The sequence below is a fragment of the Drosophila biarmipes genome, unplaced genomic scaffold (genome assembly GCF_025231255.1).
Source record: "Drosophila biarmipes strain raj3 unplaced genomic scaffold, RU_DBia_V1.1 ptg000007l, whole genome shotgun sequence".
NCBI lineage: Eukaryota > Metazoa > Arthropoda > Insecta > Diptera > Drosophilidae > Drosophila > Drosophila biarmipes.
This window is the reverse complement of record NW_026114528.1, coordinates 2,925,250-2,940,578: the sequence shown is the minus strand read 5'-3', so window position 1 is coordinate 2,940,578 and position 15,329 is coordinate 2,925,250. Positions and strand designations below refer to the sequence as shown.

Sequence of the window (15,329 nt, the reverse complement as noted above, 5' to 3'; positions counted from 1 at the left end):
GTGTAATAAAAGTGTGACCTAACTTAATGTAGAATGTAAGTATGACAGATGCTTAGGGATATGTATACGTATGTATGTGTGAGTGTCTGCTTGCTACATATATAATCCTTAAAAATTTCACATGGTGTTACTAAATTTGATTATTTCTTATAACTGCAAGGGTATACAAACTTCGGCTTGCCGAAGTTAACTTCCTTTCTTGTTACATATTATATTATAATATCGGAAATATAATTTTTTTATTTTTAATTAAATATTATAAAAATAGGACTACTCTAATATATAGATGTCAATAAAATAAAGTCAGCAACAATCCTTAAAAATTTCACATGGTGTTGCTGACTTCAAAGATATTAAAAATAAATTATTTCATTCTTTTCCTTAGACCATTTTTTTGACATCTATATGTTAGAGTAGTCCGATTTTTATTAAATTGAATCGAAATTTTTAAAAATTTAAAAAATGTTATTTCCAAGCGTAACAGGTTATATGCTAAAAAACACGAAAGATATAATTTTTTTCACATTTTTCAACTAATTTTCCGATCGTTTCTATGGCAGCTATATGATTTAGTCGTCCGATTTTGATAAAATTTAATTCGAAATTCAAAATTAATTAAAAATGTTATTTCCCAGCGTAGGAGGTTATATGTTAAAAAACACCGAAGAAATAATTTTTTCTATTATTATTTTACCATTAATTTCCCGATCGTTCCTATGGGAGCTAAATGATATAGTCGTCCGATTTTGATTAAATTTAATTCGAAATTCAGAACCAATTAAAAATGTTCTTTCAAGCTTAGAAGGTTATATGTTAAATAACACCGAAGAAATAATTAAAAAAATTTTTTTTTTTCCTGATAGTTCCTATGGGAGCTATAAGATATAGTTGTCCGATACGGCTGGTTCCGACTAATATACTACCTGCAATAGAAAGAAGACTTTTGGGAAAGTTTCAGCCCGATAGCTTTAAAACTGAGAAACTAGTTTGCGTAGAAACGGACGGACAGACGGACGGACAGATGTACAGACAGACGGACATGGCTAGATTGACTCGTCTAGTGTTGCTGATCAAGAATATATATACTTTATGGGGTCGAAAACGTCTCCTTTAGTGCGTTGCAAACTTCTGTCTAAAATCATTATATCCTCCGCAAGGGTATAATGAGATGCAAAAAGATGTAATGTTTCTAAGTTTTAATGAGAAGATAAACAATATAATGGATGTAAAAAAAACTCGTTTGTGCTGCAAATCTACTCAAATCACTAGAATCACACTTAACTGAGAAACTTTTATACTTTTTGTTTTGAAGTTTTTTAAACTTATGCCCGCAAGTAACGTATGCTGGTCCAGATCCTTAGACCAAGCGTGAGATGACAAATTAATGTCTTAAAACATGCAGACATATGAAAGAACTTCTATATTATTTAGGCAACGTTTTTTACATGATCATTGTGAAGAGAATAGAAACCATTCGGCTGTATGTTCGACGCCACAATTAGCAGCGTGTTTTATTAATAAACAACGCAGACTGCAACAAACAGGCTCCTCCGTTGGCTTGTCCCCCTTTGGTATGAGTACCAACCGCTGAGTTTTCCAGCGACTAGGGAACACACCTTCTGTTAGGCATGCATTATACATGTCAACATACTGTTTTATGTTTGCTTTTATGGCTATTTTTAGTACTTTATTCGGGATTCCATCAGGTCCCGGTGCCCTGTCGTACTTTATTGTCTTCAGAACCTCAAGGACTTCCTCAGGACTTGTGAGCTTTATGCTTCTCGTGTCTACGATCTGTGCTATATGCGCCTTACCCTCTTGCTCAGGGAATAGTGTTTCGATTATCCTTTTTAGGATGACTGGGCATGTCGGCGACGGTCTACTAAATGCCCGAAGCCGTTTTGTGACGAGTTTATATGCGAAGCCCCAAGGGTTGGAGTCTATTTCTTCGCATATATTATTAAAGCACCTGCGTTTGCTTTCTTTTATGAGTTTTTCCAGGCCTCGTCTTTTTTTCCTGTAGTATATCTGGAGTGCCCTGAACTCAAATTTTCCTCTTGCTCGTTGGTATGCGCGTCTTGCTCTATGGCATTCTTTCCTGGCTTCCGCAATGGATTGGTTCCACCAGTATGCCGGTCTTCTCCTTGATGGGGGTTTCCCCTTCCTCTGCATAGATGCATCACAGGCTACCTTGGTGTAATCTGCGATGCGGTTTGCCCTTTCGTCTGCTGATCCGTTTGTAGAGAGGTCCTCGAATAACATCTGCACCATCTCCACGTCTAGCGTTTCTACTTTGTACCCTACCACGGTCTTTGGATCGCGTGGTGGGCCATTTGTGGCCTTAATCGTGCAAATTATTGCTGCATGATCACCACCCATATAGGCGTCACTAACCTCCCAGCTGGAATCCAGTAGCGCCCTTCCCCTCGCATTTGTTCGGAGGGAGACCCACTCCGTAGCCCAGGCGTTAAAGTCCCCGGCAATTACGGCAGGGCGATTTTTCCGGGCGTCATCTGCAATCTCTTCGAGCACAGTTATTGCCTGGGGGAGGCTAAGGCTTGGCGGCAGGTAACAGCTATAGAAAGCTATACCATTCACATGGGCCCTGGCGAAGCAATTTCCTCTTTTTTCCTGCTAATCTGCCGCCTTGGGTTTTCGCAGCTCCATATTGCCGATTTTTTGCTACTATTTGCTAGCCATTCATCGTAGTTTTTATTTCTATATTGCTCGCTTATGAGTGCAATGTCTACGTTTTGCTCTATGACATTTTGCTCCCGCAACGATTGGGCAACCTCGCAGTGGTTTAGGTTGATCTGAAGAATCTTCATTAGCCCCTAAGCCCTTGCAAAGCCCTCCTGAAGTACGGACATTTTCCACTCATTGTTGGGTGGTCACAGTCCTCCTCCTTTTTGCGCTTGCAGAGCATACAGCAGGCCTTTGCTTTGCAGCCTCTGGCTTGGTGCTCCTTCGCGCCGCAGTTGTAGAGCAGTCCTCCTGGGATCTGCAGTTCCCTGCTATATGGTTGAACTCCATACACTTAAACCACCTTTTGGGTGTTATTTTTGACCAGATTCTGCAGCAGGTCCATCCCAACCTGAGTTTTCCCTTTTCCATAAGACGCCTCCCTATGTCGGGCATAACTCTTAGTGTGGCGGTTTCGGTGCTCCCGTACGCCGCCCGTAGTCCTACCACCGCAGATTCTGGCAGTTTCACATCAAACTGTGACTTAACCGCACATAAGACATCCGTTTTGTCCGTGGTCTCGTCGATGTCCTTCACCTCGATCAGCGTTGTCTCAGTCAACGCTCTGACGTCGACATTGCTGCCCAGGACCGCTTTCATTTTGCTCTGAAACTCTGCGGCTTTTGGGTCGGAGACCTTATTTAGGAGTATTAGCAGTTCCCCCTTTTCTGTTCGCCTGACGGCCTGTACAGCTTGACCTATGTTCTCCAGCTGCGGATCTGCCTTTACCTTTTTAAGAATATCCGCGTAGGACCCTCCAGTACATTTTGTGGCGGACGTACCTTGGGCTTCCTCGTCTTCGGTTCTACTTTTTTCCACTCCTGTGGGGGTTTTTGGGGCTTAGTGGTGCTCTCGGTCCCAGCATGTTTGCCCCTATTTCCCCCCTTGGCTAGCTTCGCTTGGCGGCGCGTTATGCATCGCCGTTGCCAGGCTGCTTGCAGATGCTCTCCGCCCTTTTTTCTGGCGATCTCGCCATCACGTTGCTTTTTTTGAATTGGTCAGCTCCCATGTTGGCCCAGTCGGGTAAACTGGACAGTGGCGTGTGGAATCCGTCCGCATTAGCCGGCGCCGCCAGTCCTTTGCTTGCCGGCGTACCACCGCCCACCACCAGTCCAACTTCTAGGCTTGCTCCAGGGGGTTGTGTCCTCGGTCCCCTACCCACCATATACCCGCCTGGGGAATTCACCGGTACTGCACGAAATTTGGGCCTTTACCCGCAGTGACCTATTTCTCTTCGATCGGACTTTGCTCAATTATTTGATAGAAAAGGAATAAATCTTAGTGATAAGGTTTAAAAGTTTTTTATTTATAATTTTCCCGCGAACAAAGCTTGCTGCTATGTCACCCGCAGCCCCTTTCGCACACTACGATCAGCTGGTCGCACAAGCGCTTTTTACCACTGATTTAGTGTTTACGAACAAAAAGCGCGAGTGGAAAATTTGGCAACAACTAAACAAACAACTAGTGGAAATAAGGCAGAGGAAAACGAAAAAGATGCCTCCCCTCCCTCGCCTACGACCGGCCCCACCTGGCCGCCAAACCTGTTGGGGATAAATTCCCGGGTTGTTGCTAGATGTCGTCCACGGCCTCCTGGCCACCAGCTGACGTCCAGGTATGTGTCCAGATGCTCCAGGCCGGATAGCCGGCTGTTCTTTCGGGTTTTTTGCTGAAAGCTTGGGAAAAAAGACGGAGCGATTTAAAAACGCGACCGCACTCTCTGCTTTCACAACTCTGAGAGGCTGAGGGAGTGATCTATAGTTTGTGTGCTTTGAAGAAGAGCTTTGGCGAATGGTCTGACGACAGGTCCAAAAGGGCTTCGGCGCTTACTATACGGCGACTTACGGGGATGCTCTACTTATTCACACATCTACAAGGAATAATTAAAGTTTAAATTAATTATCGGATCTTCCTTATCCGCTTGTGAGAAGTTGAATAACTCCACACAAATCCCAGCAGCAGATGGCCGGCCGCTCACCAGGTTCGCGGCAAATTCGCGTAGTGGCGGCGCGGCAAAGAGCGAGGACGGAGAACGAGAAAGTTTGGAGATCGAGGACGGAGAACGAGAGAGTTTGGAGACCGAGGACGGAGAACGAGAGAGTTTGGAGATCGAGGACGGAGAACGAGAGAGTTTGGAGATCGAGGACGGAGAACGAGAGAGTTTGGAGATCGAGGACGGAGAACGTGAGAGTTTGGAGAACGTGAGAGTTTGGAGAGGAAGAGAGTTTGGAGACAAGGGAATTTGAATACCAACAATGGAGAAGGAGAGAGCGGAGACTTGGCGGGCGGAGCGACAGTGCCGTGTGCAAAAAGGAGTAACGGGACGCCGCCGGACTTTGGACTTTGGAAAGAAGGTGCCACATCTCAGCAGCGGTGCGGCACACAAACATGCCGCATGCGTCTCCGGGATCAGCGGGACGGCAGCATCAGGCGGCGGGAGGCAGTGCGTCAAGGACAAGAGGGTCAAACAGAAACCATGGACTTTGGACCCGATGTGGAGAGTTTTGGCGGGCCGTGTGCAAAAGGGAAATAACGGTTCCCAGAGGCCCTATATAAACCCGCAGGGTGCTGGCAGCGGAATCAATCATTCAGTCGAGAGCATTCAGTCGAGATCAGTCAGTCAAGAGCGAGCAGTCAGTCGAGAGCAAGGAGTCGAAAGAAATCCAACCAAGCAAGCTACGAGGGAGTCACACCAGGGCGAGTCGTCGGAAGCAGCGCCGTGGGAGCCTACGAGGAGCAAGATCGTCACGTCGAGACGTTCGGGATTGGGATTACTAGGAATCTCCGAACTGAGACACAGGTGGCTGAGGTCTAAGGAGGCACCACACGGCTAAGTTCTGTTATGTCCTGCCGACGAAGTCCTGGCGTTACGCCTGGAGGGTCTACTAGACTTAGATTTAAAATCGAGAGTAGCAAGCCAGAAGGGAGAGAAGTCCTGGAGCGGCGTAACATAACCCCTAGAGTAGCGAGCCAGAAGGGAGAGAAGTCCCGGAGCGGCGCAACGGAATCCCTAGAGTAGCGAGCCAGAAGGGAGAGAAGTCCCGGAACGGCGCAACAGAACCCCTAGAGTAGCGAGCCAGAAGGGAGAGAAGTCCCGGAGCGGCGCAACAGAACCCTGAGAGTCACGAGCCAGAAGGGAGAGAAGTCCCGGATCGGCGTATGCCCTCGAACCCAGCACAGAAGTCAAGACCTACAACCACCTGTCAGGAGCAGTTCGCAGGACATCGCCACCAGCAAGCAGGACACCACACCGCAACGGCCACGCAAGGAGGATCGAGCCCGCAGGAACGGCACGGACAGTTCGCAAAAGGGTGAGGCTAGGGTGGAACGTTCGTATACACGAGGCACAGAAGCGAAGTGAAGAGCGAGGCAGCTTCCTGGCCTTCCGCCTTGACTGTCCGCACGATCTGGGCGGAAGCCCGTGGAACCATCCGGGACAGAGCAAGGGACAGGAGGTCGGGTATCGAGAGGAGTGATCCTGGAGAGCTCGTCAGTCTTTTCACCCTAGTCTGAGAACGGTGACGCTTCCCTAAGCCCGCACGGCTGACCCCATAGCGAGTCTGAATCGTGGCCGAGCAGTCACCGCGCCAATCGCGTCAGGAGCAAGCAGCGGTCAAGGATCTTCAAGGAGCGATAAAACGGGAACACCGTGTCAACGAAGCGAGCCAACATCGAGACAACCCACACCGTCGGAGACAGCAAGACAAGCAAAGTTTAAAGCCAATAAACCCACTACGAACCTGCGAGTTTTGTGCTTTCTCACTGAACTACTGGGCGGTCACGTTTATATAAATTTGGTGGGACGAACACACACAATCTACTGAGCTAGCCGCACAAATACCGTAGCGAGCAGAAACCAAAGAAATCAGTTCGTTACATCTGGCGCCCAAAACGTGATTGTCCCAGCGGTGAAAACAAAATAAACAGAATGGGAAAGAAGTGGATTTACCGCCTTAAGAAGGAGGACTTCGCCCATGTCGCACAAAGGCTTAATGTCGTCCTGGACGGCAGATTAGAGGACATGAGGAGGACATTGTCGGAGTATTACTCCGAAACAGAGAACGACCCTCAACTTGCCGACATCTGGGCTGAGCTGGAAGCCATGTATTACGACAGAACCGGACGGAGTATCACGCTAACTAACGCTTAAGGGGATAACCTAGTAGCAAGCTTGAGCGTCGACAACTTGCAAAGGGAGGCTCACAGGAGAGAGTCAAGCCAGGACAGGAAGACAACGGTGCTGACCTCTAGACACAGCCAGGAGGATTATGCAAGGGTCGCTAAACAAGTCCGCGAGTGGTCATTCAGGTTCGACGGGGCGGAGAAACCGTTCGAGTTCCTGGAACAAGTTGAATGGTCCGCCAACACCTACGGTTTAGACCTAGACATGATCCCCCGAGCAATGCCGGAGTTGCTGAAAGGAAGAGCGTTGAAGTGGCCGAGAGATTTCTTTACAAGGCTGTCGGATCAGGTTAGGCAACGAAAGCAGGGTTTCAGTTAGTCATTTAAAGACTACATGATCGACATGCAGACGATGTCGAGGCCACTAAACTATTCTGCGAAAGACACCTTAAAGATCATAAAGGAAAACTGCACCCCAAGCCTAAGGATCTTTTTAAGGGCGTACAAAGTGCCGGACCTGGACACGTTGATGCTATTAGCCGATGAATACGAAGAACTGGAAAAGGAGCGGGAAGCGTTCGCCCAAGAAAACAAGTTCTCAAAGGCATAGCCGTTACCACCAACGCAGGTCACGTGCACAAAATGCGAGGAGACAGATAGACACGGAGAGATGATTTTCACCGCCGCAACGAGTCCCACGACAGCAGGCAACAGGAGCACCACGAGGAGGCCAATGGACGCCACCACAGCAGCAACAGATACAACCAGCGAACACGGTGTGGAGACCGCCAAACACAACACAGAGGCCGCGGGGCACGACACACCTTGCAGATCCCCATGAGGCCTGCCGAAGGTGCGGCGGCCACGGACACTGGGCACGAGGATGTCGACTCCAACGCCTGTTGCGGGAGAGTAGGTGTCAGGAGCGTCGAGTGCTCTCAGCAGCCGGGAAATGCCCAGCGACCTCAGCCGCAGAGAGGCGAGCGGGGGTCGCAAGATGCTACCTCTCCAAACTAACGGGCAAGCTAATCGAGGAGGAGCAGCAGTTGTCCGCAGCGGTGACGATTGGGGGAGGCACGTACAAGGCCACAATCGACACCGGGGCAACAGCGAGCTTTATAGGCAAGGAACTGGCGGACAACCTGGCTGCCCTCGGGAAGATTACGAGGACACGGCGGTAAGTTAGGTTGGCAGACGGAAGGTGCGGCGGAATCGATGAACAGCTGGAGGTGGAGATCGCATTCGGGAACAAGCGACTAACCATGAACCTGTTGATACTACCAGGGGTAGTGGATTCATTGGTGCTAGGATGGGACTTTCTAACTCAAGTCGGAACCCAGATAAGGCGCGCTGGACACGAGGTAAGAATACCGGCCAGGAACCGACACAATGGGAGGTTTGAGGAGAGGCTATCGGTAGCAGTCGTATAGCAGGAAGCAGAGTATGACGTCACAGCGAAGTTCCTGGAGGCAGAGCTAGCCAGTTTTAAAACCATGACAGGAACGTCGAACATGGCAGAGCATCAAATAACGATGAAGGAAGACAAGCCAATAAAACAGCGATACTACCCGAAGAATCCGAAAGTTCAAGGGGAGATCAATGGGCTTATTCCAGTGGAGAGTAATGCCGTTCGGACTCCATTCGGCATCTGCGACCTTCCAGCGGGTGTTGGATCGGGTAATTGGTCCCGAGATGTCGCCGCACGCATTTGTGTACCAGGACGATATCATAGTGATCGGACGCACACTAGAAGAGCACAAGGCAAACTTGAAAGAGGTATTCCGGCGGCTGAAAGACGCTAATCTGAGATTGAATCCGGAAAAATGCCAGATTTTCAAGAGGGAGCTGCTTTATTTGGGTCATAGAGTGACTAGCGACGGGATAGGCACGGATCCGGAAAAGGTAGCGGCCATCGTCGAATTAGAGCCGCCGGCAACAGCTAACATTCCACACAGAGCAGGCAGTGAGGATGTCGCGACGTGGAAGATGTGCGTCCCGAAAGCTCTGCGAGAAGCGGTGCTGAAAGAGAACCACGACTCACCGGCAGCTGGCCATGTAGGAAGCAGAAGCAGAAGCACGTCTGGCAGCCCGGTACTACTGGCCAGGCATGCACCGAGACGCTCGAGCCCACGTAAGAGGGTGCGAGACATGTATCAGATTCAAGCCGAATCAGACGCAGGCAGCTGGTAAAATGCTAACGCAGGAGCCAGAGGAACTATGGGCTACAGTGTGCGCAGACTTCGTCGGACCCTTGTCGCGTTCAAAACACGGAAAACCAAATGCTGCTGGTGGTGATAGACAGGTTCTCCAAGTGGACTGAATTGGTGCCGCTGCGGAGCGCGACAGCCGAGTCCCTAAAGAAAGCGTTCAGGGAGCGCATCATCGCAAGGTTTGGGGTCCCGAAGGTGGTCATAACGGACAACGGAGTACAGTTTAACAGCAAAATCTTCAAGAGTTTCCTGGCCGAGATGGGAGCCAAGCAACAGTTCACTGCTCCATATACCCCGCAAGAGAACCCGAAAGAAAGAGCAAATAGGACCGTGAAGACAATGATAGCGCAGTTCACAGGGTAGAATCAGAGAAACTGGTACGAGAAATGGCCTGAGATCATGCTGGCAGTAAATACGAGTGTTTCGGAACCCACAGGATACACGCCGGCGTTTATTACTCAAGGCAGAGAACCGAGACCACCGAGCGCCCTATACGACAGAGAGACCTTGGGAACAGGGCGACCCACTGAGACTCCAGGGGAGAAGGCCAACAAACTCGGGGAAATCTTCCAGATTGTAAGGCGGAATCTGAAGAGAGCTTCCGAGGATCAGGCTAGGCATTACAACCTAAGGAGGATAAAATGGTGGGGGACGTCGTGTGGACCAAGGAATACATTTGTCAAAGGCGGCCGAGGGGTTCGCAGCAAAGTTGGCCCCAAGATACGATGGACCTTATCAGGTCACGGATTTTGCGTCACCCGTAATCTGCAAAATACGGCACGTGAACACAAAAAAAGAGAGGACCATCCACGTGAGCGAGCTGAAACAACAACAAACACAGAACACCAGCGAGCAGCCACAAGCAGATACGGTATACAAAAGGCAACAGTAAAGTTTCAAAGAGTCTCGAAGGAGACGAGAAAAGGGGTCCAAGGATAGCTCCAAGGATACCCGAAGGACACGAGGAAAGGGGTCCAAGGATAGCTCCAAAGATACCCGAAGGACACAAGGAAAGGGGTCCAAGTATAGCTCCAAGGATACCCGAAGGACACGAGGGAAGGGGTCCAAGGAGAGCTGCAAGGATACCCGAAGGACACAAGGAAAGGGGTCCAAGGATAGCTCCAAGGATACCCAAAGGACGCGAGGAAAGGGGTCCAAGGATAGCTCCAAGGATACCCAAAGGACGCGAGGAGAAGGGTCCAAGGATAGCTCCAAGGATGCCCAAAGGATACAAAGAAAAGAGCCCGAGGATAATTCCAAGGATGTTCAGGAATAAGGAAAGACTCCGAGGATCACTCCTAGGATTCTTAAAGGCTACACAGATAAAACTCGAAGGATTCTCTACAAGGCACTACGATACAATCATATACAGTACAAGGAACACGTCAAGGATAACGAATGCGGAAAGGAACGCACCAAGGTCTACAAGGATCTGATTAAGACTGGCAGCAGCAGTCTGCCGAAGGAAGGGGGAAGTCGGCACAGCTAAGAGAGCTGTACCGAAAGAGGGCAAGCATCACGGAGAAGGGCATCATGCCCAGACGAGGAGACGGGATCACAGGCCGGATCGGGGTCCAAACCAGGAAGAACAGCTGCTGGAGTCTGAAAGGGCACTCGCGGTCAACAAAGGCAACCTGCCAAAAGAAAAGAAGCTGATGAGCACATGCACCGACCGGTGCACGGGCATAAACAATTTGCAAAATCACCATTCAACAGGGAAGGGGGCGCCTCGATAGGCGGTCGATTGGCACTGGACGATAGTGCGATCGATGGGCACAAGAAAATGGAAATATCGGTGATGATGAACATCGCGGCTCGCAAGTGGCAACGCCGCACCTGCGATATCGATATCGTGAGCAGGCCCTCTGGGTATCGATAGCTGATTAATATCGGTGCCCAGTAGGAACAGATGGAGGATCGGCGCGGGAGATTTGAAATTGCTATACGGAGGACGACCGGCGCTGTGGAAAGGAAACAAGATGGAAAGCGTCGAGGGAGCAACGAGGGAACACCGAGGGAACCGGAACGAGATGCGCCCTGACGCAATGGCTAGGATATACAAGTGAACGCCGGAGAGTGGGAGCGCTGAGTTTTCTTAATCTTTCCCGAAGTAAGGGGGGAATGTGAGGAGTTGAATAACTCCACACAAATCCCAGCAGCAGATGGCCGGCCGCTCACCAGGTTCGCGGCAAATTCGCGTAGTGGCGGCGCGGCAAAGAGCGAGGACGGAGAACGAGAGAGTTTGGAGATCGAGGACGGAGAACGAGAGAGTTTGGAGATCGAGGACGGAGAACGAGAGAGTTTGGAGAACGTGAGAGTTTGGAGAACGTGAGAGTTTGGAGAACGTGAGAGTTTGGAGAGGAAGAGAGTTTGGAGAGGAAGAGAGTTTGGAGACAAGGGAATTTGAATACCAACAATGGAGAAGGAGTAACGGGACGCCGCCGGACTTTGGACTTTGGACAGAAGGTGCCACATCTCAACAGCGGTGCGGCACACAAACATGCCGCATGCGTCTCCGGGATCAGCGGGACGGCAGCATCAGGCTGGACGGCGGCGGGAGGCATAATAATAACGGTTCCCAGAGGCCCTATATAAACCCGCAGGGTGCTGGCAGCGGAATCAATCATTCAGTCGAGAGCATTAAGTCGAGATCAGTCAGTCAAGAGCGAGCAGTCAGTCGAGAGCAAGGAGTCGAAAGAAATCCAACCAAGCAAGCTACGAGGGAGTCACACCAGGGCGAGTCGTCGGAAGCAGCGCCGTGGGAGCCTACGAGGAGCAAGATCGTCACGTCGAGACGTTCGGGATTGGGATTACTAGGAATCTCCGAACTGAGACACAGGTGGCTGAGGTCTAAGGAGGCACCACACGGCTAAGTTCTGTTATGTCCTGCCGACGAAGTCCTGGCGTTACGCCTGGAGGGTCTACTAGACTTAGATTTGAAATCGAGAGTAGCAAGCCAGAAGGGAGAGAAGTCCTGGAGCGGCGTAACAGAACCCCTAGAGTAGCGAGCCAGAAGGGAGAGAAGTCCCGGAGCGGCGCAACGGAATCCCTAGAGTAGCGAGCCAGAAGGGAGAGAAGTCCCGGAACGGCGCAACAGAACCCCTAGAGTAGCGAGCCAGAAGGGAGAGAAGTCCCGGAGCGGCGCAACAGAACCCTGAGAGTCACGAGCCAGAAGGGAGAGAAGTCCCGGATCGGCGTATGCCCTCGAACCCAGCACAGAAGTCAAGACCTACAACCACCTGTCAGGAGCAGTTCGCAGGACATCGCCACCAGCAAGCAGGACACCACACCGCAACGGCCACGCAAGGAGGATCGAGCCCGCAGGAACGGCACGGACAGTACGCAAAAGGGTGAGGCTAGGGTGGAACGTTCGTATACACGAGGCACAGAAGCGAAGTGAAGAGCGAGGCAGCTTCCTGGCCTTCCGCCTTGACTGTCCGCACGATCTGGGCGGAAGCCCGTGGAACCATCCGGGACAGAGCAAGGGACAGGAGGTCGGGTATCGAGAGGAGTGATCCTGGAGAGCTCGTCAGTCTTTTCACCCTAGTCTGAGAACGGTGACGCTTCCCTAAGCCCGCACGGCTGACCCCATAGCGAGTCTGAATCGTGGCCGAGCAGTCACCGAGCCAGCCACGTCAGGAGCAATCAGCGGTCAAGACAACCCACACCGTCGGAGACAGCGAGACAAGTTATAAAGCCGACTGCAGTTATACCCGCAATAAACCCACTCCGAACCCGAGAATTCTGTGCTTTTTCACTGAACTACTGGGCGGTCACGTTTATATAAATTTGGTGGGACGAACACACACAATCTACTGAGCTAGCCGCACAAATACCGTAGCGAGCAGAAACCAAAAAAAAACAGTTCGTTTCACGCTACTGAATGACTTCCATTTAATCTTGACGAAAACGTTTTTCCATTTAGGAAAAAAAAATTGTTAAAAATTACCGAGACCTGCAATGTAATCTACGAGCTTAGACATCAAAAGTTATGTTATTTTTTATTGGCTACAAAACATCGTACAACACTAGGAAAATGTTTTGTACTTTTAGGCGACACGCAAATCTCTGTGCGAATTTTGGGGTTTGGAATGAGACATTACTTAAATCTAGTTTTTGGTAACTAACATTTAATTAAAATATGTAGCCGAGTCCGTCCGTCAGTATGAACGCTGAGGTCTCGAAAACTATTGTAGCAACATAGTATATAGATTCTGCAGAATAACTGCTACAGATTTGTTTCACAAACGCCCATAACGCTACCCTACATTTTTGAAGATTTTATTTCAATTAATTTGAAATTGATTTAAATGCTAAGAATCGTTCCAATCACATTGTTATTCTAAAATTTATTACTAATTAAGTTTGACAAGCCAAGTAGTACCGCTATCGACTGCTATGAGCCGTGGCGCTGGTAAGGGTGGTGTTTGCTAACCGAAATGCTCATAAATTGTATTTTAGAGAAAAAAGTATCAGATATTTTAGGCTTTCGCCGACTACAAAGTTTCTTCTTTTTCTAATAAATATATATTTTTCTTTAATTTTTTATTTTCAGGAGAACATTTAGGCTGTTTTGGAACAAGCAAAAAAAGGAAAGATGGTACTAGTAATTCCGACGCGTTAGATGAGTATCACATTTCTACAGATTATTCTAAGAATTCAGCAACACATAACCAAGTAAATAAGGGATATGAGCAATTATGGCAGCCTGAAGTAGTTCAATACTATTTGTCATTATTGCAAAGTTGTTCTAATCCAGAAACTCTCGAAGCCGCTGCAGGGGCAATTCAAAATTTATCTGCATGTTATTGGCAACCCAGTACTGATATTCGCGCAACGGTACGCAAGGAGAAAGGTCTACCGATACTTGTAGAGCTTCTTAGAATGGAAGTGGATCGAGTAGTCTGTGCAGTTGCCACAGCACTCCGTAATTTAGCTATTGATCAACGCAATAAAGAACTTATTGGAAAGTACGCAATGCGAGACTTAGTTCAAAAACTACCATCTGGAAATATACAACATGACCAAAATACTTCAGATGATACAATAACAGCTGTGTTGGCAACAATTAACGAGGTTATAAGGAAAAATCCTGAGTTTTCACGTTCCCTATTAGATTCTGGTGGAATCGATCGACTTATGAATATAACAAGACGGAAAGATAAATATACTTCTTGTGTATTGAAATTTGCTAGTCAAGTTTTATACTCCATGTGGCAACATAACGAATTACGTGACGCTTATAAGAAAAACGGATGGAAAGAGCAAGATTTTATCAATAAACTTTTTGCTGCACATAACACTCCACCAAATTCCCCAAATAATGCAAACAATACCCTCAATAGACCTATGGCTTCACAGGGACGTACTCGCTACGAAGACAGGACTATTCAGCGCCCAACAAGTAGCTCATTTGGGGCCAAGGATTCTAACTCAGTTATGTCAAATAATGAGTCTGAGTTGCTTTCGGAAATGGTTAGAAAACAACTATAAATCGTTTGATTTCTTCAATATTATATGATTTGTAATTACATGAAAAGTATTTGATATATTGAGAAAAAAGCTTATTAAGGGGGTTGGCTCGAAAATTTCAACGATCGGTTTTGGCGTGATAATTGTATTTATATACGTTAGTATTGCATCTAAGTTCCGTCCGATGAAATTTCTGTGCCAAACCCGTTTTTATATTCCCAAAGCAAAATGGATTTTACATAATTTATCCTACCTAATTGTAGAATATCATTTTATTTAAATACTTAGTACACTAATCTGATAACTTTATGAATAAACTAAGATATATTCAAACAATATTACATACTGTTTAATTTTTTGGTAGAAATACTAGATTTTGGCTTATATATGTGCTTTGCGATGTACTATCGAGTCGGTACCCCCGTATTAGAAATGATTGCTGGTTTTGCTTGGATTTCTAATTTTTTGAGCAGAAGAAAGAGTATAAATTAAGCAATTCTTATTCTTTAAATCTGCGCGCCGATTACCAAAGCTGTAATGCAGAAGCAGAAGCAGAAGCTGTGTTCTGCATCCATCCCACCCTTGTTTATAAATACAAATTCGTGTTTGAAGCGAATTACCGTAAGCGGCGAAATAGAAAAGGATAACAGAACCATCATGAAAAAGAAGAAAATATGTCGATGTAGCGTTAAGCTTTGCACAAGTTTCTTAGCTTAGTGTTCTAATCTTTTGTAAATACTTATATATCTATAAAAAATATTTTATCAATTACGCAGCCACACGCTG

The 15,329-nt window shown here is 47.9% G+C and overlaps 1 protein-coding gene and 1 long non-coding RNA gene across 6 annotated transcripts in view; one reads left to right on the top strand and one right to left on the bottom strand.

Moving 5' to 3' along the window:
• Positions 1-14,881, top strand: part of LOC108036882 (catenin delta-2) — an 84,924-nt gene extending 70,043 nt beyond the window's left edge. For both annotated transcript variants that reach the window (XM_017113257.3, XM_017113258.3), the window contains exon 4: positions 13,627-14,881. In XM_017113257.3, the coding sequence (XP_016968746.1) occupies positions 13,627-14,564 (938 nt within the window). In that variant the 3' untranslated portion in view covers positions 14,565-14,881. The remainder of the gene's footprint in view (positions 1-13,626) is intronic.
• Positions 1-15,329, bottom strand: part of LOC108036885 (uncharacterized) — a 55,359-nt gene that overhangs the window by 25,289 nt on the left and 14,741 nt on the right. The window lies entirely within an intron of this gene.